The sequence below is a fragment of the Leptinotarsa decemlineata genome, unplaced genomic scaffold, assembly GCF_025532065.1.
Source record: "Leptinotarsa decemlineata unplaced genomic scaffold, Ldec_3_MD MMD2_tig00000505_RagTag_RagTag, whole genome shotgun sequence".
In the NCBI taxonomy this organism is placed as follows: Eukaryota; Metazoa; Arthropoda; class Insecta; order Coleoptera; family Chrysomelidae; genus Leptinotarsa; species Leptinotarsa decemlineata.
Genome location: NW_027412549.1, coordinates 10,796,885 through 10,822,771, shown reverse-complemented (window position 1 = coordinate 10,822,771; position 25,887 = coordinate 10,796,885). Strand labels below are relative to the sequence as shown.

Below are 25,887 nucleotides of genomic sequence, written 5' to 3'. Positions count from 1 at the left end.
GATGACGACGATAATTCCGCCCAGCTTCTGTGGAAGAGCTGAAGCGTTATAACAGGACCGCAAAGGCCAAGAAATCTCTGGGGGTCGATTCAATAACCAATAAGTTGTTGAAGAGGCTTTCTGACACGTGCGTCGAAAATCTACTTCAGATCGTAAACAGTTCGTTGGCCCTCAGAAAGTGGAAACATGTGATCGTTGTCATGATCACAAAACAGGTAAGCTGGTTGAAAGAGTCGTTCTGCAACAAAGAAGTTGAGGACCGAAATGTTCTGCCTGACGAACAATTCGGCTTCAGGAGAGAACACTCCACTGAGCTACAGGCACTGAGACTGGTCGAAAATACCGTCACAGAGCTAAATCATAATCGTAAAGTTCATGTCGTTCTTTTGGACATTTCGACCGCGTATGGCACGAAGGTCTTCTGCATAAGCTAGTGTCGTTCGACCTGCTTTGGAGCTAATCCGGTGGATTGGGTCTTTCCTGAAAGACAGAACATTTCAGGTTAGGGTAGAGGGCTCTCTGTTTAACAACAGAAAGACCCTCGCTGGAGTGCCACAGGGGGCCGTGCTCTCTCCCAGACGATCTCTGGAAGGAAGATCGACTGGCAAGCGCGAGTATAGGCCGTAGGCTCACCTGGAACCCGCACATCACAACCGTGAAGACAAAGATCGAGGGTCGTTTCAAAAATCTGTACCCTCTGATATACTTATCGTTATATTATGACCAAAAATACACAAAACTAATGTGAATTGTACGAAGGCTATAAAAGCTGTATTTATATAGAGTTTCATCCAAATCCGTTCAGTCGTTAGGCGTGAAACGAAAGATATTTCAATCAGTAGACTTTCCCAAATTACTCTTTCAGCACGTATAATCATGATTCAATGAAAACATCGAAAGGTTCGTCAAAATTAAAATAGTCTCGACTTATCGTTGTACATCTATCTACATCTATGAAAATTGACCTTCGGGTCACAATGATCTCGTAACTTACATCTTCAAACTAATCACAGTTGACCAGATTAGCTTACTACTTTCAAAGCCAATCACAGACGAACAAATTCATATCTTTACAGTAGCGTTTCGATTATTTTCAATCGTGAGTAAGCTGTAGGAATTTATTACAAAAACTGTTCTCAAATATCAAACTTCATCATTGAATCGATATTTCGTTTTGGTTTAGTTTCCACCGAAAAACAAGAAAAAAACATGATCTCGAAAAGTAAAATGAGTGAACTTCACCAGAAATATCTGTGTCGAGAAATGTTACATTTTGAAAGTTCGTCACAAAATAACAAAATGAGAATAGTTTCACACTGGTTTCTATACATCTTTAGAGAACAGCGTTCGTGTGGAATAAACGTCCTGAGTTCAGTGATTCAAATCCAATTCGAATCGCTACTTTCATACAGGCACCGCTCTTAGAGCGCCATGAGGATTTTCTTGTAGTACGTGTGTTTTGTCCCTTAAAAAAACACGGGACTCAAAACCAAAATTTTGGGTTAAAATTCAACTAGACAAAACCAATTTTTCAATATATTCAACCATCTATTTCGAAATTTATTTGAATTGAATGAAATAACAATTATAAAAGGTATTTTTGAATGCTTTTCGGGTGTCTTTTCGTTATGACAACTTTCATTCTCGTAAATAATTACCACATTTCTCTCTCGTTGAATAATATACTGTTATTTCACAATGGAATTAGTATGAACCATTAATTATCAGTTTTCTTGGATGTACATCTCAGCAAGTCTAGCTGTGCCTTTGAATATTCGATGCGTAGTAGATCAGCCAGCTGAGTGAGGCGAGAACTCATTAACACCAAGAAACTCCAATAGTGAACATTCTATTAGTTCGGTAAGTAGAGTAATTATTCTGTTTGGTGAACTGTGAAAATGCTTTCGAACAGTAATCTAAAAAATAAGGTGCTCAGTTGAGAAAGTAAAGAAATTGGGAACGACGTATTGAGATTTACCTATGCAAGCGGAAGCAATGGCAGTATTGTATTTTAACTTCGAATGTTCAAGAACGAGTAGCTGAGGCCACAGGAGTTTTCATGCGAACAGTACAAAAAATCAAATCAGATATAAAAACGGGAACAACATCTTCAACACCAAATAAAAAGAAATGTATCAAAAGTTACGAAATTGTGATGGTTATTTGACATTTTACGTAGATGAATCATAATCGACAAAATTCCAACGATACTACCAAAAAAGTCGATATGCAATCATCAAAGAGAAATATTTCATTTGGATAAAACATCCTGAAATCTGAATTAATATGACCTCTTGAACAACTAGAAGCCAAAATTCGTACGATAGGAAATAGATTAGCTCGTTTTAGCAGCAAATCACAACATTGTACGATTACCGCCGTATCACCAGGACTTGAATTCAATTAGGTTAGTTTGAGCCGAGCTGGAAGATTACATGACAAATAAGAGTGTTCGTTTCGATTTCAACGATATCATGCAATATTGGAAATCTTGTGGTGAACGAGAAAAGAAGTTTTCGGACGATTTCATGTCAAATGAACTCATGGAAGACATCATCCTGAATGATCTGATTATTAATTCACATGATGAGTACAGCAACACCGCATCGAAATAGCAATATGGGGGTGACGTTTCAGTGGATGAACATGGTAATCTTTCCGGAATCGAAACACTTCCTGACGATAACCATCGTGGACGATGAATCATTTTTTTTTTATTTTTTTTTTAAGCAAAGTCGCATCAACCTAGTGGTTATTAGCGAGTAGTACATGTTTATAATTTTGTAATAATATCGATTCATGTTATGACTAATCTTCTCATGTTTAAAATGACGAATCATGTTATAATTAATCTTTAGGCAACCAATCTTATATGAATTATATGATTATATTCATGTATGAAGTTGTATGCTATTATCAATATTGCAAGCATTGTTTTGTAGATTGTCTACCTGCTATGTTCCCTTTCCAGTAACTAGGCATTCAATTATCTATCAATTATCGGTTAGTTCATCCATTTTCTCTTAATTCACTTATCTCCTATGAGAATGTAGGAATCTATTATTTGCAATTATATCTGATTATTTTTCATTTATTTTCCACCTGCATAAAAGGAAGAACTGGGGTTTCCGTTCCCTACTGGTATATGTGTAGTTGTCAACACTTGCCGAAATTATTTGAGCCAGAATTATTTTCCCGATTAAACAAACTGATAAAAGTGGGTAGTGAACAGTCACCATCTCTCTTTATCGTTGGCGCGTCTCAGAGGCGAAGCTATTTTTGCCAAGCAGTACGTTTGTCGATACTTACCAACACATGGATTGACCCAAAGTAGCCTCTGCCATCCGAGACATTCATACAACTGGGTCATATCCGTCCCTTTGCAGGCACACGTCGTCCTCAAATCCGTTCCGAGAATTCCCAAGATTGCTGATCGGCATTCTATTGGCGATCCGGCACATTTTTTTGTTACGCTATCAACTGCACACGATTGCTCATAATGTTCCAGTTTCATCCTGAAATCAAATGCCAATATGTTGTTGAGCTAAGGGAAAATATGTTCGAGAAGGAATCGGAAGATATATCACAAAATTTGTATTATCGACGTCGGAGAAAGGGCTCTTGAGGGTTACAAAGGGACTAGGAAAGATAGGGTATTTCTGCCGGTGACAGAACAGCAAATATTTATTTTTATATTAAGTGCGTAAAATGAGTGTTTTTAATTGTCACATGAGGATATTAGCTTTTGGCAGCATTTTTTGTACAACTGTAAATGTGAATTAACATCGTCTGAAATATATTGAAAATACTTCCAATACATCTTGACGTAGTTTTTTGTCCTGATAAGTTATTGTTTCTAAACGATTGTAGTCTTGAAAATGTTTTCAGTAAAACCATGTTGAAAAATTTTTCCTGTCTAAAAAAATTAAGTCCAACATAACTGAATATTACTTCTATTTTCTATACATATTATCCTTAATGTTATTGATACTTCCAATACAAATTCATAGCATCCAGTGGTCTTTCTGTGTCGTTATTATAGAAACGGTTTGTTGGCACGCCGCGTGTTTCCTAGTAGTTGCTTCAATTCCAATTTATTTACAAAATGATGGATGTTGATTGCGGATGTGATACCTACCCCATTAGATATATCTGAGAAAGAAAATGCAATAGTATCTATTATGTTACCAGCCAAATCCAAGTTAATATACATATGAGAAAACATATGACCAATTTCGTGAATGGTGCGACAAGAAACATGTGAAAAAGGTTTCTAAAAATGTGCTTGTATGTTATTTTGAGGAGAAATAAAAAATCATAAAACCTTCTATGTTATGGAGTGTATATTCATTGTTAAAAAGCACATTGAATGTAGGAAAAATATTGATGAAGGGAAGTTTTCAAAATTAATCCCGCTCATTGAGAACAAAAGCGTCGGATACCAAGTAAAGAAATCTAATGTTTTATCAAGGGATGATATCGATAAATGTATTCAAGATGCTTGTTCCGCCTTCACCAGTTCTCTTTTATTTTCATTTTTCTCTTTCTGTATTTGTCTTTCGATGTTTTTCACTCAATTTGCAAAATTTGTATTCAACGCGAAATTCGGCTGCGTTTCTTGTTCTGATTAAATATATGGAGCGCTCCTCGTATCAATATATTTGGTCGGTCGCTAAAACAGCAGCAGAACAACAGGGATTCGATACATAGACTCGCTACAGAAAGCATCTCAGGTGATTTAACAACCTACTCAATGAATTAAGAAAGTTGCTGGCCATCTAGTGTCGTGTGATCTAATGGGTTCTTACGATCATCCTCCTGGAACCAGAAGTCTCTCTATAAGCCCCTACTAGAGCCGACATACACTCAGGTGACAACCACAGCCACGTAATCTCTCTCGCTTTTTTCCTCAAATCATACAATCCTATATTATACCACAGTCTACTTATCTAATGAAGCAACAATGCTGATAACGAAACGAATTTACTTTATAACGTACAGATATCATAATTTTGTAAGATTAGTAGTAATTTCAATATGTTTATTTATAGGTTGTCCTAATTTTGGGTACCAGCGGTGCTTGTCGCCGTTAAGAATTATTACTTATAACTATTGATGCCATTGAATATACTGGTTCTATATTGATTGTTATAATACCTGAAACGATGGCCTATTGCTTAAGAACGTTTACTGTTTCAAATTCTGATTATATTGAGATATAACGCCCAATACAAAAATCAACAGATTATTTTTAAAATATTCGAGAGGGAAATGTAGTAACCAAAATGTGGGAATAAATAAAATAGGAGAAATTCCCAGCTTGATTGCAAAATAACTTGGAAAAGACATGTATGAGAGCTACATAGGTCAGTGTTTCAGAGAAGCTCTGTAACTCTTATGGCCAATGCAGCAACATCACATCCATAAAACGTTGCTGGAAATCTGCCTCCGTAGCAGAAGCAAATATATAAGATAGTTCGATAACAAAATTGAGATTTCTAACGAAATATTGAATTGTTTATCTTCTTCCAAATGAATTAAAATATCTGATAAAATTGTAGAATCCACTCTTCAAGAAATATCTAATGTTTCAGATCAGCAGCAACATGGATCATCTTCGGGAATTTATGTTGAAAGTAATTGTTCAAACTCTACTATCAATTATTATTCCAATAAATATTTCATTTATTTTATGATGAATAATCAACCAATAATCAACAGTGTGGTTGAAATAAATCCTTCAAAAAGTAATATTTCATGTTCATTCGGAGAATTGTTTTGGCAGTGAAAAAAAGTAAACATTTACGCATCGATAGAGGTGCAGAAATATCAAGAGTCTCTGACAGCTGTACAAAAAAGTAATATTTCACATTTATTTTGTGAATTATTTTAGCTGTAAAAACAGTTTTTTTTCCACCGTGAAAAAAATATTTTCACGGTAAAAAATGTAATCACTTACGTATCAACAGAGATGCTGGAATGTCAAGTTTTTTGACACTTGTATAAAATGGTTATTTTTGTATCAATTGCGTAAAATTAGTGTTTCTTTAATGATACATGAGAGTGTTGATTATAATATCAATGTTATATAATATTGAAAAAAAATATCGAACAGAATTGGTGATTCATGAAATGATTATTTCTATCGTATTCCATGATTTTTGGTATATTGTGTATGATGTTATTGATAAAACAATTTTCTCCAGTTGTTACTTTGAAAATATATAATTATAAAAGGAATTTGTAATTTTGTTTATTGCCCTTATTTAATATGGTATTTGTTAGAAAAGTTTTCATTACATCGGGTAGAAGTCTTTCCAAGACAAGATCCATATCGAAATTATAATGAGGCATTATAATTTCATGGAAAATTGACTAAAATATTTGTAGGTTATGATAATGTTATCGAATAAAGATATTGTAGACCTCAATGAAGTTTGAGGTGGTATATGAATTCTTAAGTAGGAAACAGAAATTATAGATTGATATCTTCTGCACCGGGTTTCATAAACTGAAATTGGAGGAAGAAACTTCAATGAATTCAATAGGGATCATGAAACAATCTGCACTGTATCATGAAAGTCGTTTACGCAATATGGCAGATGAGATCATTTTTGGAAGGTTCTTTCCTCTTAGAAGTTTTTTATATTCTAGTTTGTGAGAAATATGGCTTGCTGGTAAATATGAATTGATTATGTGCAGAAGATGGGTGACAGCTTTGGAGTATACATTATGACATGTTTCCTTCCTGAATTGAATGAATAGTATTTCGATCATTTCAAATTATAATACTTCATGAATTTGATTACCATATTATTCTCAGTATTCGATGAAAAATAAACAAATTTCCTCAGTCAGTTATTCAATATTTCGAAATAATAAGATTCTATAAATGAATAGGTATAAAATGGAAGAGAACTACAAACAAAGATTGATCAGAAATTTTCTTGATGGAAGTACTGCGAAGAAAAATTGTATATTTGTTAAATTTTTCAAATGACATATTTTGGAAGGAAAAATATCAATTCATTCCTATTTCAAATATTATTCTTTGGATATTATTCTTCAATTCAACTACATGAGGAGTTCTTGATGCTGTACGATTATTAATTTTGATACATCAAGTGAATCCATACTCAAATGAAAAATTCAAATTTCTATAGTTCAATGGGAGTATTGTTCTATGCTTTGTTCCTATTTTATGATGGACCGCTGAGTCTCCCTCGCAAGTTTGAAACTCACCGACAGTCTTTGTTCTCCCGACAAACTTCAGCCAGATGCAAGCAGGTGGGTTGGGGAGAGTCTTCAACTCTCTGAGCGCACACCGGGTGGAGTTTTTCCTGGGCAATCAAACAGGCGTCTTGTCTATTGTCTGTTTTTCTGCAACAAGAGGGCACATTGGAAATTCGATTGTCAGCCGAGGGTAAAATCAACAGTCAAAACTTCATCTTCGTTAGGCAGAAGTTTCTGGAAATACCATTTTATAGAATGATCAAATCGAACCGAATTATAAAAAAAATGCGCAAATCTACTGAGAAATTAGTGTCGTCTTCATTGATATTCACAAGTGACATAAAGAACACCTGTGTTGCTGCAGATCAAATCATTCTTTATGCAGATGATACGAATATTTCAATGTCCAGTATAAGGTATCAAAGTAAATCAGTGACTATTGTAGTGAAAATGGACTAGCACTAAACACTGCTAAGACTTATCTATCATATTCGATTCTTACCAAAAAAATATGAATCCTGACAATGAATTTCACTAGTTCGGACTTCCATTGTCTACTATATAAAATGATTCGAAATCCCTGAAACAAGTAAAAAAGACTAATCAAAAAAGAATAGTTGAAAATAACAATTATATTAAGCAACAATAAACCTGAAATGAAATGATAGTGAAATAACCTACAAGTAAAAATATAATAATTGAATGAATAAATATTAAAGGAATGAAAAAAGAAAATAATAAAAAAATAAAAAGGTGTAGAGATTCACCCCGTCATCACCCGAAGACGATTGTAGATACCAACAATCGAAACGTAGTGAACTAACGTGACTTGGAATCTCTACACCTTTTTATTTTTTTATTATTTTCTTTTTTCATTCCTTTAATATTTATTTATTCAATTATTATATTTTTACTTGTAGGTTATTTCACTATCATTTCATTTCAGGTTTATTGTTGCTTAATATAATTGTTATTTTCAACTATTCTTTTTTAATTATTCTTTTTTACTTGTTTCAGGGATTTCAAATCATTTTATATGGTAGACAATGGAAGTCCGAACTAGTGAAATTCATCACGAAACATTGTCAATCACCTTCAAACAAATCCTGACAATGATCTCTACTTAAAAATTAATGGAGAATCAAAAGAAAACAGAAAAGAGTATGAAGTTTTTAGGTGTTGTGCTTGATAGCACAACACCTAAACAAAACTCAGCACAGTCACATACATTATTAGAAATCTGAGGAATACAGTATCAACTGAAGTACTGAGAATTCTTTATTATAATAATAATAATATTTATTTGTTATAATAATAGATTATATTATATACAATAGATTATAATGAATGAAATATGAAAAATGAAGTTTCTTTCGGTATGAAAAAAAAGTACTAGAAAAATTGTATACAGATATTACATTAAAATCATATATAGTCAATATAAATAGAAATATTTAGCATGAACAAAAAAAGCACTATATTATAGTAAACATAAATAAAACATTTAGGTTATACCTATAATGAAACAATGGCTATAGATAAATTACATCGAACATCACTCACACATCAATCAAACAAATACCGTATTTTTTTACATGAAAAAAACAAACAAACCATGGTGTGTTGACCTACAGATTACATAACCCTAATCACATACATCTTCTACAGACATTTATACATTGTAGTGATATGTATTTTTCATATCAACATATTGGTGTATCTGTGCTGTAGGCAAACCTGAGATCCAAGCTTAAAGCTTATTTTTTAACATATTAATGCCAAAGATAGTTTTGATATGTGCTGGAAAAAGATTATACAGCCGAGGAGCTAAGTAAGTATAACAATTTTGTAAAGTATTTTTCTCTGATTTTGGTACATAGGTTGAATTCATTTTGTGGCGAGTTGCATAATGGTGTACAATTGTTCTAAGGTCATGTTTATTTTTGTGTTGCCATATAACAGTTTTGAAGAAGTCTTATGTCTAAAGTTAATATTTCCTTATATAGCGCTTCTGTGGGGGTAAGTTCTTTTTTTATTTGTGTTTATTTTCAGAGTTGATTTTTGAATTTGTTCTAGGATTTTTATATGAGAATTACTTGCTGCTCCCCAGGCAACTATCCCATAGGAGAGGTGAGTTTCAAACAAGGTATAGTATAACATGAGCATTTGAAACTTGGTAAATGGCTAGCATAAGATGTAAAGGTAATGTTAGATATTTTAGCTATATTAATAGTCAGTAGTTTACTTTCAAATTATTAAATTATAGCTTTGAAATTTTCCACATCTAGCATAAAAAGATCGTTCAGATAGATATTGAAGAGAATTGGACCCAGAACTGTCCCTTGGGGTACATCATATTGTACTTTTCGAGATTCACTGAGATTGTCTTTGATTTCCACACATTGGTTCCTTCCATGGAGATAACTATAGAGGAGTGGGTGGGATGTTCCTCTGAATTCAATACTCTCAAGTACCTCTAGAAGTTGATCTGGGCTAACTCTATCAAATGCTTTCTTCAAGTCATGTATTTTTCAATGCGTGATTTCAAGATGGTTTCGAATATTTTCGCAAAGTTTGTAATTACGGATATTGGGCGATAGTTATCCACTTTGAGTTTATTTCCAGACTTGAATATTGGTGAAATAACAGCACACTTGAATGGAGCTGGACATATTCCACTACTGAATGACCAGTTTATTATGTATGTCAATAGAATTGCTAGTTCTTTTGCTATCAGTTCAATAGTTTCAGCTCTAAGAGTGTCAATTCCGGGGATTTTTTATTCTTCAAGTTCTGAATAACTTGCAAGACTTCACGTTCATCAGTATTTTCTAGGTGAAAATAATTCATAATTTTGGTTTTTGGTTTATTTTTTTTATAATTTGGTCTTTTTTGTATTTTATCCGCCAAGACTTTACCAATTCCGCTATAGTGTTAACAAATTTGTTAGCAATTTTTTTCTGGTCAGTAATCATAGAACCATGATTAGATTGAATTTATTTTATTGTATTCTCGTTACTCCCTTTATTCGTCATTTCATTATTAGTTTTCCACAGTTTAGAGGATTCTCCTTTATTATTTTCAATTTTGTTTCGATAAAAACTTATTTTGGCTTCCTCTGTTATTTTTTTAGTCTATTTTTGTACTGTTAATATTTTATTTTATTTATTTCTGTTGGGTTTCCTTTCAATGTATTATAAAGATTAGCTTTCACTTCAATGGACTTCAGTATATCATCAGTAATCCACGGATTGCTTTTCATGTTTTTCCTAATAACTTGAATTGTGTTTATGCTTTTTTTAAACGATATTGTTGATTTTTGAATCAATATTTGAGTAGCAAGTTCAATGTCATCTGTCGAGTATAAATCCAGCCAATTTTCCTCGCAAATGTTCTGTTTTAGTTTTTTGTTATCAATACATTTTTTATATTTCAATAAATCAAAGGATGTTTTCTTTGTTTCAGGTGAAATGATTTGTAGTGCAATAGAGAAGTGATCAGTTATATCTGTTTCAAGGACGAATGAATTGTATATGTAGTTATTTGAGGTATCTTTTACGAAACAATGATCTATACAAGTACCAGAGTTAATCCTCGTTACCGAATTTATATAAGATATGAATCCATGATGGATGGATGGATTGGCACAGTAAGCTATGCAATATGGGATAATATTTTGAGGATCCTCAACTCCCAAAAAAATCATCAGAGCTATGAATAAAACTCACACTTCAGAATCTTGTGAGCCACTATTTCGAAATTCTAAAATACTAACGCTACTCTGCCTTCACAAATTGAACCTGATATTTTTCATAAAGGACAATGACGAAATATTTCTGAAGAATGACCAAGTACATGCACATGATACAAGGAATAAGAAAAATATTCATATGCCCTTTTCCAGGCTTTTCATTGGTCAAAATTCCCTAAAATATGTCGGTGTGAAATATTTCAATAAGATGAAAAATCTAATAGATATGAGCGTTAGCAAGTCAGCAGTTATGACAAGAATATCAACAAATTTCTTTCTATTTTATATACAAATATATTTTTTGACTAGTCCGATAAGTTACATATTCTGTAGTTTTCACCATACAATGTGTATTCTTTTGAGATGAATAAATGATTCTGATATGCTCTAACGAAACTGGCTATGATTCGAATTGAAACCGATGAAAATATGATAACAATTACAAAAGTTGTTATCCCTATTGATTTTTTATTTGTAGAAGTCGTTATATTGCTTTCAACTTGCAAACACTGGTACGCTTCTTATCTTATTAGTATTTCAAAGTAAGAATGTTTAGTGTTTTGGTTTTTCCACATATAAGGTATGTTGTGCGAACGGAAGTAATATTTTTGAAGGAGCAATCATAGTATTTAATCCCATTTTCTGGGTTTTACCACCTTCAACGATCTGAGAAATATTGAAATTGTAATAAATTTTCTACAGGTGTAAAAAAGAAAACTTTTTCGTTCACCTCGATGAGTAACTGCGTAAATTCAAAGTATTTTTCAAGGAGAATAATGACCCTCCAGGATGACGCCTCATCCTGTGGTATGGATTCGTACCGAAATAATGTATGAGTCTGAGTCCACTCAGGGTCACTAACGGAACATTAGAGATACTGGGCACCCTGTCCCTGTATCCTGTATGTTAATGCAGGGCTATACCGTGAAATACTTTATTTTTCTAGCTACTCCCTTATAGACCATGAAGTAATCAAAACCTCTAACCTAAGTCTACGGAAAGAATAGAAGTCAACTAAACGATCACAATTGTAGTTCCTGTAACGAAGGATCTCCGGCTTTTCCGCATAGCAACATGTAGGTTGGATGCCACAGTCATTCCTATAACATATCCTCAGTTCTCCAAATATTGAACAAACCCAGAAGGCTAGGTAGTGCAGTCAGGAAGTGACTTTATTACCTCTTCGAAAGGAAGGATATTTCATGAATCTACCTTGCATTATTTTCCTGAAAAGCAGAAGCTGAAACTGTATCAGGAGAGGAAATAATCTTTCCCCAACCTGAAACATCGAATCAAGAGCAGGAGTTTCTCAATGACCCAACTTTTGAACGAATCTAGAGTGCTAGGTGGTGCAGCGTGTAAAGGATGTATCGCCTTCTTCAGAGCAAGATATTTCATGAATCTGCTTTGCACCAAATTCTTCTGCAGTGAAAGCAGAATCTGCTAAGACGAAGTATATATAAAATATTCATATAAGTAGAATTTTGAAAGAGGAATGAAAAATTAAGTATATAACACAAAAAGCTACAAATCATGCAATGTAACAGTACTGACACAAACATTATAGTATCATAAAGAGTGATTGTGGATATATGATACCAAGCCGTTTAGAGATTCGAAATGAATATCGCAATTTATTGAAGCTACTGGACATAAAATTCAATGGTGATGGTAGCATGATATTTGTGCGTGATGCTTCGCAATAGAACTTCAGATTGTGTCGACCTCCGCTTCTTGGTACTAAGAAATTGATCTCGGGTAAAGGAACCGTACTGTCAGTATTATCGTTTAGTGATTTATGCAGGAGTTTTATACCTAGGATAACTCTTCTATTTTCCAAATATTTTATATCAAGTCGTGTCAACAGAATGTTATGATCAATGCCTCTTCTGGGATATTGTCTGGGGTAGACATTAATATTTTAGGAACTTCGTCTGCACGCTTTTGGTTGATGTTTTTTGGTAGTCGTAAACTGGATTCCATAATATAGAGTCATACTCTCCAAATTTTGAATTGAGTTTACGGAGGAGATGCTGGTTTATCAAACGACCCCAAGAATCTTCTTTATAATATCGGTTTGAAAGAGAAAGTTCCACAATTCTCCAACACTTGAACTAACTTAGGAGGTCCTCTAGATTATGGAAAATGTAACATGATTTATAATGATGGAAAGGATTATTCTTCTCTAGGAAATTTAGGCCCTGGTAGCAAAGCACGTACTCTGTACCTGTCCCGCCGCGATTCATATCAGGTTTCATATCAGTATTCCACTATTGCCAATTGATCTTAAAGATCACTCACCGAAAAAATAAATCAGCTTCGTGAAGGAGCTGCATTTATTTGGTTGAGTTGGGTTTGAGACACAATAAACTCTCGCGGGTTAGAATGGAGCTTCGAATAGACCCACTCACTTCAGATCCACCCATTGCGAAGTGGAAAAAAGCTATTCACAAGAGGTAACGTCATTGAAATACTGTCACTGCAGTTGTGAAGTGGCAGGGTGGTGAAGGGGGCTCGGGCGCATGTGTATCAAATCGACGTGAAAAACAGAAAATTATATATCTCCAAAGGAGTTTGCCCCCAAAAATCATCTGCTCCCTGATCATACAATAGAAAGACTCTAGACTTTGAGAGAATGGTACTTGATGGAGCCCGTAAATTCGTCAAGAGTTCCGATTTCCTCCTCTAAATGATCTGCGACAACAACAGCGCAGGATCTAAATTATTTTTTTTTCACTGCAGCGACACGAGTAACTGTTTTCAACAGCAACTCTATCACCAAATTGTAAGCCGTTCAACGAAAGACCCAAAATGAGTTCGCAGAGAAAATAAAGATAATGATGAAAATAATGAATAAAACGAATAGTCATCTCAGTTGACAGAATACTCGAACCGATGAATGAGCGAAAAGAGCGAAAGGGAGGAGTAGCTAGATGTAAAGAGTACCTGCACATCGGTATATGTGTAACGCAAGGTTCGATATGGTATAAGCGTAATTTTTCAAATCTCAAGATCATACTGACTGGCTGCTCCAAAGCATAAATCTTAATCGCAGACAGCAGAAGGTTATCATTTTGGCTCATTGCGTCCGTTTGGGGCACATGATTTTTAGACCCAATGTCCACTTATCTCACGTTGACGAAATTGCTCATTGGTTGATGATATATGGAGACTATATGGACAATATGGACTATAGGAGATTGGACACTTCCATATTGATAGTTATTGTGATTCTTATATAATTAGCTATGATTATTGAATAACGAAATTAGTTAGCTCCCCAACTATATTATTAAAGGGGAGCTGTTGGAAGGTAGGTTGCACTATATCGTTTACTTGACCTATACCAAAAAATATTTCCGGGGCACAGAATGCTGGAGTTTTTTGATTCCAGAAATAACCATTTCATCATTCAGACTTTTCTCTTCTCAATACTGAATTTTTCCAAGCTTCAATGTACCCTTGTCAAGTTATTTATTTAAAAAATAATTAGGGAGTGATACAGCCTCTGAATAGAATGAAAATAATGAGCTGTTCATTCCAAAAGCCAAATTTTGTTTGGTAAACTGACCGCGGAGTATTCATTTTCATACACCATTTTTCAATTTAAATTCGATTTTAATTTTTTTTCATTTGAGTTTATGCGCTTTTTTATTATAAAACACTCTATATGTTAGATTGTTTTCGCATTCTACATGAAACTATCTATTTGAGGATATCAAAATTCTCTATGTGATTCTCAAACAGGTCTACGATTTCATTGGTGGCTTTCAAGTTATTTTTACAAAATTGAAAAAATACCTGTTCCGTATTTCGAATTTGAAATGAAAGAAAATGCAATAATCAGACTTGAACGTCTTACACACTGTTCAATACAGTTTCTGGTCTTGGACTGTACGAGTTTTCTGAGGTGTTTTACCAAACAGTAAAAATTTGAAAATCAAAACTAAAAGGAAATAATGAATTGTAACTGCATAAATGAATGTCTATTTTCTAGCATTTTCTGTTTACTTCAAATAGTACCTTCATTGAAAGGAAAGATTAGAAAGAAAAGAAAAGAAACCATTACAGTAACGAGTGAAAATATTAATACTCGCATAATACTGCCTACTTTCATGGTAATTGAAAATATCAGTCGTTTCGAAAATATACAAAGGAACTTAAGGTTCGATAAATATAACCACTTAACAAGATTCTATCTATATGCACTAAACAAACCATCAATCATATTCAGATTGATCGATGGTGATTTTAATATTTTCTTCAGACACTGGTGTTTCTATGATAGATTTGATACAAATAATGAGTTACTGTAATGAATTTGATGCTACTATTGGTCGGAATTGAAATCTGTTCGTCAATGGATTGAAAACCTATTTACCCTGTTATATCATTTTCCATAATAAATGATAAAATAAGTGAAATTCGATATGTCTATAAATGGATTCGAATGTTGATTCATTCTGAATATTGAACTTGATATCAAATTCATACAATTTTGATTAGGTGATCTGATGGACTTTTGATGATATTCCATTCTGATGACCTGGATAGTAGCAAGAATCATTTGTATCGGCAAGTTGTGCTGTACATAAAAATAAAGAAAGTTGAGATCTATCCTACCGTAACCGAAATGGTTAACCCTTTGAAGAAATGCAACTTTTCGGGTTAGTACGGATTGAACAAAAAAGTGTTGACAGACTGAGTAGCACTCGATATCTTGTAGTTTACCTGGATATATTCTCGAATTCTCAGGGCGATCCTACGAAAGCGCTATGGTTGAATTTAGGTAACCCACTAATTGCAAGAAACTGCAAGCACAAGTTGCTCATTCACAAAGTATTGAGATCAGCGATTTTGATTTTGAATGCTTTTCAAGTATTCTGCAGTTTCATAAATACCCCATTGATGTGAGAGATTACAGAATGAGATGCTTCACATCTACACCAGATACGACAGAAGTTCTGTCAGTTACTGGTCAGAAAATATGGCTATCGTTTTGGTATACATTTGAGCTCTATTCTTTTAAAGTCTGGAACAGAAACGCCAAAACATATTTTTTGCTGGGAGAACTAGCTATTAAGATTAGCATAAGTGCTTCCCAGTACTCCTAAGGGCACTTTATGAGATGATAGCATAGCAAACTCTGAGCTCCAAAATATTCGATTGATATGAAAGGAAACAGAAAGAAATGTTTCATATCTACACCAGACAAGACACAATTCATTGCATCATTGAGCCAGTGATCATGTCAGAACATGTAGTCATCGTTTTGAAATAATATTCAGGTTAAGAAGAAAACAGGACGTCGTAAACGGAAACGCTGGATCACAATTTTTGCTAATTGAACCAGCCGTTAAGATTAGCGTAAATGATTAACGCTATTCATACGAGTACTAGATTTAGTAATAGCGTAGTAGTAGTCTCTGAACTCCACAGAATTGACTATTTTGAATTTATATTTTAAATTATCACGCCTCCAACAGGAGAGACTCTGATATGTTCTGTATTAAACTCAGCAATATAGATGGATTGTACATTTGAATTGTGTAGAATAATTATCTGGGGTATTCAATATAGCCAATGTCTAACAACGGACTATGAAATGCGAAAGTCAGAGCGAGAGCCGAGAAAGTTCATCAGTATTATAAAAAATTATGTAGTACTTCACTGATCGCATAATATCGGAAGATGAGTTTGAGCATACTCGGCAGAAGGTGAAAATTTTGCAATAACTCTAACAGAGGTACTATACGAGGATATCATATCAAAAATCGGATCTGGAATTGTACTTTGCTGAATGACATTTCTAAAGAAATCCGCATTGAAATATTTAGGAACTTATGAGGAGTTTGATTGGGAAGACCGCTTAGGTTAAAGGAACAATCAATCACCTTCGAAATTTTGGATGATTTTAATGCATAAAAATTGAATACTATCATGTGTTAGGAACTCTACAGAATGTGCCTTCGAAGAATGCAATCACAAAGGCGATGAAAAATACAAAGACGAATTCAACCGCAAAAAAGGATTATTCAATCTGCACTTCACATTCGTTTTCAACACTGCGGTACTTTGTATCTTTTCCACATTTTTCATTTAAAAAGATCTAGTAATTCATGAATTCATCAGAAATATGAAAGTTTATGTTCAAACAAACTTTTAAGGATCTGTACCTGAAACAAACTGAAGCTTTAAGTGTCATCGCCGGTCCGTAATCAACAGTGACTTTGAAAAAGCCTCTAACTTCAACAGAAAGATACTTTTGTTAACCTTCCTGGATATTTTCACAACACACAATCTGAGAGAAATACAATTTTTAATGAAGGACTTTGAACAGGTGAAGAAAGGAAAAACTTCAAGTTCACCTTAATTTTTTTAGAAACAAAAATATGCTATCCGTCATCAATTTACCGTATTTGATAATTTTTCCCTTCAAAAATGGTGAGAAACTGCAAATACTTATCTCGACATTGCGGAGGCCTTAATCTGCCTTCGTCTACATAATTGAAAAACAAAACAATATAACTTCCAGTTTTTTCCTCGTTTCTTTTCATTCTCAAACCAACAACTGTCGAAGGAGCTATGGAATGTGAAATATGTCAATGTTGTTGACTGCTTTTTGAAATATTCGTTGAACTAGTAAAATGTTTTCTCTGATATTAGCATGTCGAAATCTTGACACTTTCAAAACGGTTGTTCGAACGGTTGATGTAAAGAGTTATGTGTTATCTTTCAATGAAACTTTGTATCAATATGATCTGACGACTCATTCAACAGACCAAACAATGAAAGTTGACCATATTATTCATCGTCTGTTGTGAACTTTATTGTCGGTTTTTGTTCGTATAGAAGATTCAAAAAGCATTCAGATTATGATGACTCTTATTGGAAATAACAAAAACATCGTCAACGTTTCTTACTGTTTTTTGAGTCGATACATTTTCAAAATCCAAGAAATAAACGAAGCTAAATTAATGGAAGATTTGCTGAAATTCATTTTTCAAATAATGAAAGGTTATAAACACAAAAAATAGTAAGAAATATTGACTGTCACACAAAAAAAGTCTTCTCAAGAAAATCGGCAATATATTTTCACCGAACAGTAGAAAATTCTGATTTCTTCTACAACAAATGACTTTTGCTCAATATCAGATGATTTATTTGTTAGATGAACGGCAATTTTGAGTCATTTTAAAAAATAACTGACAAGATTTCATGCTCCAACGATGATGAAACATCACATTCAAGTCTTTCACATTTTTCAAATGTTACTTTGTCAACTTATAATGTGATGTAACGATGGATTGTAGAGTTTTTGTAGACTTGATTTCAATTCGAAACTATTTTGCGTTTATCAATTCTGAATATTTTCAACAAAATGATAGATTCTACAATACAGTTATCATACCAAGTTGAGCTCCGTTTCAACGTTAAATGAAACATATCCCCTATAAATCGTATTCAGGATACACAAATACCCCAGCTTATGAATTGAAAGGATTATTTGGTATCGAAAAAGTATAAGTTATGAGTACAATGTCACGATGCCGATATATGGTAAAATTTTTATGCACACAAATTTCAGCAGCTGAAATGTTGACATTCAGAACCTCCTGAAATGATTCGACGTATATATAATCCCACATTTCTCATCCCACATGGATTGCAGCAAAGGTTATCAATGATTAATAGAACTGATGATAAACGATATTTCGACAGTTTTTTGGTTTTATGGAACTTTTGTTACGTTGATCCAATGAATAACTTTGATAATATAGTTAGTTATGAATGCAAGTGAGTGACAAACTGCATAGAGAGATGAAAGGGTATATTTTCGAAAAAAACAGCGTGACTTCCAGGCCCAGGATATGAATATAATAAAAAAAGTGTTGTCGAGTGTTTATGACTAAGGTCATGATAGATAGGACGTGATAGCACACTAGAAAATGGAACACTTGGTTGTCAACTGCCTTCATGGTGATTTTAGGTGCATCCCAGTAATTATAGGTCTCCTAACTGAAACCACAAATGTGCGCTGGGCTCCTGTTGGTAATCCATTCGTTTGTACTGTTTTCCCGTTTTCGGCAACCAAGTGTTACCCATCTTTGCACTTGGCAACACCACGTGTCCGCGGTTTGCCTCTCCATATCAAAAGGAGGTGAATTAGCGGATACAACAGTCGAAAACCTCGAGATGAATCACATAAATTATCTTATAAATGGAAATCATTATCCACTGTGGACGCTTGAAAATTAAAGATTGGGATTGGGAGATTGGGACCCTCGCGAAGACCAGCGATGAAACCTGGAAAGAAGGCAGATTGAGACCCCGGCATTGAATCATAGTAGACAGTAGACATAAGCAGACAGATACAATACTCGGAAATAGGGCATACCCGCATGTTGTGTCCGCTAATTCACCCATTTTTGATATATATCAGATACTCAGTTAACTAGTTTGATGATCCAATAATTTTTCTGAAGAAGGAGTTGATTGGGTAACAGGATAAATTTTTTCTTAAAAAAAACAATTGTATTCTTGCCGAATTCAAATAAATTCTTCTTCAGGGCTCGAAAAGTAGTTTTTTGTATCAAATACATTTGGTAAAATATTTCTGTGTATTTATAATATTTATATTTTGGACCCGGATGTCACGCAGGTAGCTATAGCTGCCTACGTGGTCGGGTTGGTTTTTGTGCCTATACATGATAGGTCTCCTGAACAGAAGAAACACATGTTCGCAATTTTGCCCTATTGAGGTGGCCATGTCGAAAAGAATGTTACATTTAAACAATTGAAACATGTCATCATAATAAAACAAGTTGAGACCTACTGTTTTTGAGGTGGGCTGCATAAAAAATCATGTGAAATTTATAAAATTGAAGCAGGTCAGTTGGACAATTCACCAAGATAAAATAACTTATTGCCTCACCGAAGCATAACAATTACTTGTAAATTTGTCATCGAAACATTTCAACTTGCTTTATAAAATAACTGTGTGAAACCATGTGTGTTTGAATCTAAAGAGAGAAACAAGAAATATGGCAGTGACATCTGTCAAAAAATTCTTGGAAAATATCTTTGGGTGTTCAGCAGAACGAAAGTGTACTCTCATAACACAAGTTATTCCAATATTTCGAAAAAATTCATTATTATCTTCAAGGAAAAGCTACAAAGGTTGTATGATGATAGAACAATATGAAATTATCACAAAAGGCTCAACGTACTGCTGGTGGGGATGGCCGTAACGAAAAGAATGTTACATTTGAACAATTGAAACATGTCAATATAATAAAACAAGTCTCCATATCAAAGAGATTGACTCCTAACAAATATACAGAAGATTATTCGAATTTTCTTAATGAAAATCGTTGTTTTGAAATTATAGTTCATTGGTAAAAGCCATATCGTGGATGACCAAAGAGAGAGACAACAAAACAATTGACACTGACAGCTGTCATGTGGTTCAGTTTGAAAAAGGTGTTTTTGAAATGAAGGGGTATATTTTTGGAGTGACTAAATTTTTGGATAAGAAAGTTTCTGGCTTTTTACTACTCCATTTCGAAATGAAAAAAATGAGGAAAACTTAACCATCGATTTCAAAAGAAGTAACTCCATACATAAATGTGTAGATCATGCGAAGAAGTAACTTTCAGACATAATCTGGAAGAAATAGCCCTCCTGAAACAGCTACTTTCATATAAACATTGAATTACACGAAAGAAAAATTCTTTCGAAACAAATGCTTTCATATGAACACTGAATTATACCAAGAACACTTTCCATGCAATTGAAATTTTTCAAGTTTTAGTATACTGTGTGAAAATCCTGTGAATGATATCAAGAGTGGACAATTGTTTCACCAGTGACAAACAAGTTTCGCATGAAAACACAATTTGCCGATGATGAAAATATTGGAGCAAAGTTAGGTACACATCATAATGAACATACGTTACACTAGCCAACAAATAAGAAAACAAAATTGCGACTAATATTATAATGGCTATACATGAGAGTTTGAAGCATCCTGACAGCGACTTCAACATCAAAAATGTTCCATCACGTAAAATTTTTGAGTAATTTCTATATGAGACGAACAATCTAACATATTATAGGGAGATCAAAACAAGAAAAAACAATATATTTTGAGGATAACAGACTTCATTTACAATAAATATGAAAAACATTCAAATGAAGTCTTTTGTGCATAACCTTTCTGCAAATGTTGACTTTCGTTTATGTTTATTCGTTTTCCCTCATAAAGCACCAACAATACTCTCCCATCATTGCTGCATCCCATCTGCCTTGGTAACGTTGCTCCATTGTCAGTATGTCTTGGTGGAACCTTTCCCCTTGTTCGTCACTGACAGCACCCAAATTTTCTGGGAAAAAATTCAACTGGGAGTGCAAGAAATGGATTTTAAGAGACATGCGACATCTCATTCTGCAGTAGTTTACAAGTAGTTCTTCTACAAGTGTTTCGTAATTCTCTACTTTCTTGTTCCCTAAAAACTGCGAAACAATTCTTTTGAAAGAACTCCACGCAGCTAATTTTTTTTTATCAAACTATTGATCACTTACTAGTTTTCTAATTTGTGGTCCAACAAATATACATCACTTAATTTTGAAAAAACGTGTTTAAGATATTTAAACGCATCACCTTCATTGTCTAATGCTTTTACAAAATTTTTCATTAACCCCAGTTCAATGTGTAATGGAGGTAACGAAACGTTTTTGGGATTTACAAGAGGTATATTCTTGACGTTAGCTTGACCTGGAATATATTTATCTCTCGGAGGCCATTCTTTTACTTGATAATGGCTCTGTGTCACCCTACTGTTCCGAGGAAAAGAAAACAGCAAAACTTCGCAAATCCGCCTTGAAGACCTAGTAATAGTCGTATGATTTTTAGGTCACCACATGTTTGCCACTTATACGTACATTATAACTTATTGTATTTAGAATAAATGACATACTTTCGTGTGTTTCCTTCATGGCAACTGCATGTGCTAGAGGAAAAGAGGGTCTTTTGTTACCATTTGCTTCATTCCTAAATTTTCTCAATTTAGGGATGAAGCAAATTTGGAATGTCGTGTTTATTAAATTTTTATGAAAAAATTATTACTCAAAAATCTTACGTGTTAGGAAAATTTTACTATCATTTTCGCATTTAGGGACCAAAAATTAACAATGAACCGCCCTCGACATCACAGTCGTAAATTGGCTGTAAACTAGTGATTAGCAGATCAAGCTTATGAGGAAAAGAATCTAGACTCGCATTCATGTGCTGACGATGAGAGTGTACGAGTGTTCACTTGTGATTTGCAGCAATGTTAACCAACACCATCTTCAACCTTATCAGTAGCTTTCTATAAACGGCAGCTATGGACCAGATCGCATTGTGCATTTATAAACACTTGTTAAACTAAACACCTGTAAATACGAGACATGTTCTACTATACTCAGATACTTGTGGAGAGCACAACCGAACTCCCATTTCAGTTCAGTGTTCACTTGGTTATTACAAAAAACCGATATTGATACAATAGACCACAAGTTTATGATTCCAGGTCATAGCTATTTGGGAGTTGACACTGACAATTATATCATAAAAAAAGAAAAAACAGAATTAAAGAATAATCATCCACGAGATTGGATGCAAGTGATAAAATCCAATAGAAAACAATTTGAAGGTGTTGAAATGAAATCTACCGATTTTTTTGAATTTCCTTTCCTTTTGAAGGAACTTTGATATTGAGGGATAAGGACACTGATGGCCATCAATTTAAATGGTTGGGAAAAGATGATTTTGGAATAATTGCCTACAAAGATAGTTTGGGCAAAAGGAAAGGATTCCAATATATAAACATGAAATGAAGAGATTTCCTAATACCTGATAATACCACTACAGTCTCTGCCGATTTCTGAACAAAGATGATTCATTGTCTTTGTTGCCCTTGATACCAAATTGTTTTCATGCTTCCTATTTGAATTTGCCAATCTAGATATTGAACAAAACAAAGAAGAGTAGAATTTCAAGCTGAAGTGTTTTACTTAGATACTTGTTGGGACAGAGTGATAGGTGAATTATCAATTAATCGGACGAAGCGTTTACAAATAATAAAATTTATTAACAACACCAAGAAAACGAGGAGAATAAAAATTAGGATTAGCCCGACCGAAATCGCAGAATCGAATGCCTCGGTTCAAAAAATGTTTCTCAAGTCACTTTCGAAAATAATCGCCAGTGACAATATGGTCGGGGTCATAAAGTGGCGTCTGTCATTCTAAAATATCCATGAGTTTTTCGGCAATAAACTTCGGTTCCAGAGAAGAGAATATTTCAATGATTTGCCATGAAAAAATACAAAGATACTGAGTAAAAGTAAAAAGAAAGGATTTCACATAAAGAAACTCAAGCAGATGGATATTTTGTACGACTGCTCGATAATAGAGTTATGAGAAGTTAATTTCCTAAGAAGAATTTATAATACAAAAAATAAAAATCAATAAGGAAATGAAATGTTTCTAAACTAAATAGTTGTAGGAAAAACCCTACATATTTTATAATTTGAAGTATCTAAATTTCAACTACCTGACTTTACATATCCAATCAATGTTTTATGTGTACTCGTAACTGAGTTTGTATTGAATGAAAAAGCCTGAAATTATATGTTTTTTGATTCATTCAATTCTAAATATTTTATGTTACACATCGTATTTCTGCTGAACATTCTGTCAGAATGTTTGAAAATGAAAAGATTTAGGAATTCGGGATTTTCATCAAGGTTCGATCAATTCCATCATATATATTACAGAATTTAGCTTGAGAATTGACAAATTATCTATTCAAACTTCCAATCATACCACGTAATTTGATAAATGGAGAGAAATACGTATACATTTCCTGATCATGTTGGTGATTGTATGCTAATTTTAACTTACAAACCAGCTTAGTATAACCGTGCTTCAGGAATTTTAAAAATAACAATACTGAGAATACTACTCACTTGCACAAACAAAAGGCAATTTCGAGGTTCCATGGAAAATCTGGTTTTCCGTAAAATGTCTGAAGGGCTTCCATGCAGGAGTTTCTGTTACAACGAGACATTTCGCAGTGGTGCAAAATAGGAGCGAGCAGCATTCTGCAGTGATAATGATTGTTGCAGCTCTGCATAGCAGTGTGGCAAGTGCTCTGGAACACCATTTTTTCCACTTCATTGAAATCTTCTGGACCTGGAAATGTCAAAAATGATCTTGAGAACATTTACTATAAATAGAAGGAATTGATTACAGAACCTTCTGGGTATGTGAATACTTTCTAAAAGAACTTAAAAGGTTTATTCGGTATTTATCAAAAATTATTTTGTTTATAGTAGTTCTGTATTTGAGTTTTCTGTTCGAATTTAAAAAAATAAAATATCAAGCGTATTGAGTATTGTTTCTGATGATAACATGAGTATTCTACTGAATGATACAGTGCATTTCTTTAATGTCCCTCCCCCCTTTTATTTTTGAATGGGTTAACTTGAAAAATTGAAATTTGATATAATGAAATTGATGCATGAGTTCTTTATTTTGAAGTGAAATTGACAGATGAAACTTTCAAGATGACAACTGGGCGCCATCTGAAAAAAAATTAAATGAAAAGGGGGGTCTTGTGACACATCATTTCGAAGCTCTTGACGAATATTGCACAATTCTAGAATATGAAGTCACTATCTTCACCTACTACAAAATGGCGGAACATTTAATGATTTCCTGAAGACAAATACATTAATATCGATATTTCTAGAAATATTCCTTTTTATCTGCCATATGGCAATTCCAAAAACCTGATAAGGTTTATAAAAAGGACAAAAAATGTCAGTATGACAATGAACATCATTGTTCAGTCAGAATATTCTCATTCAGTTTTCGGTTTTACTAATAGAATGGTCAATTCTCGTCCATTGGAAGAAAAAATTGAAGCAATTTTTATTTACGGTGCGACGCGTAATTTTCACGAGACCTGAAGCATTTTCGAAGAACGTTTTTCAAATCGTCCTATCTGTAGAAAATATTTGAGAGAACTTGTATCCAAATTCACAACTACCGGCAGTGTACATAACAAAAAGCCCCCAGGTCATCACTCCATTCCAGAAGAACAGCAAGTGCAAATAATTGGTAATATGGTAGTAAATCCTCAAAAGTCTACTTATTCCGTCGCGAATGTTTGTGAGGTGTCTCCTTCTACTGTGAGGAGACTTTTGAAGAGGAATAGGTATCATCCATACAAAATTAATATGATCATCCATACAAAATTAATATGGAACACCAAATAACTGAAGATGACCCTGATCGAAGAACAGAATTCTGCGAAATCATGACGGAAACCATTGCAAGGCATACTACCTATCTCCGCAATATTTGTTTTAGTGACGAATGTACATTTTTTTAACGGCAATGTTCACAGACAAAATTACCGTTATTGGAGTGATACCAACCCTCACGTTTTCCAGGAAACACATACCCAATATCTAGAAAAAATTAACGTTTGAGTAGGAATATTGCAAAACCATATTGTAGGACCTCTATTCATTTATCAAAATTCAACAGAGGAACTGTATTTGAATATGCTGGAAATTACTGTTGCCCTCTCATCACTGAAATCGTCGAAGCGAATCCTAATGAATTCAATATGACTGTTTATATGTCAAGAAGTTCAAGGTAATCATTTCGAGCATCTTCTGAACTGACCTCAAGCTTATTACCTCATATTATGTAGTTAAATGTCAATTTATTCAGGCAATTATTAAAAGTTTCGCCATTTTGTAGTAGTTGAAGATATTGACATCATATTCCAGGGTTGTGAAGTATTTGCCAGGAGCTTCAAAATGACGTGACACAAGACCCCCGTT

At 33.8% G+C, this 25,887-nt stretch overlaps 1 protein-coding gene across 1 annotated transcript in view; it reads right to left on the bottom strand.

Moving 5' to 3' along the window:
- Gfrl (Glial cell line-derived neurotrophic family receptor-like) overlaps window positions 1-25,887 on the bottom strand; it is a 498,063-nt gene that overhangs the window by 17,474 nt on the left and 454,702 nt on the right. The window contains 3 exon segments of the mRNA XM_074173921.1: window positions 3,310-3,515; window positions 7,243-7,380; window positions 23,998-24,223. Of these exon segments, the coding sequence (XP_074030022.1) occupies window positions 3,310-3,515; window positions 7,243-7,380; window positions 23,998-24,223 (570 nt within the window).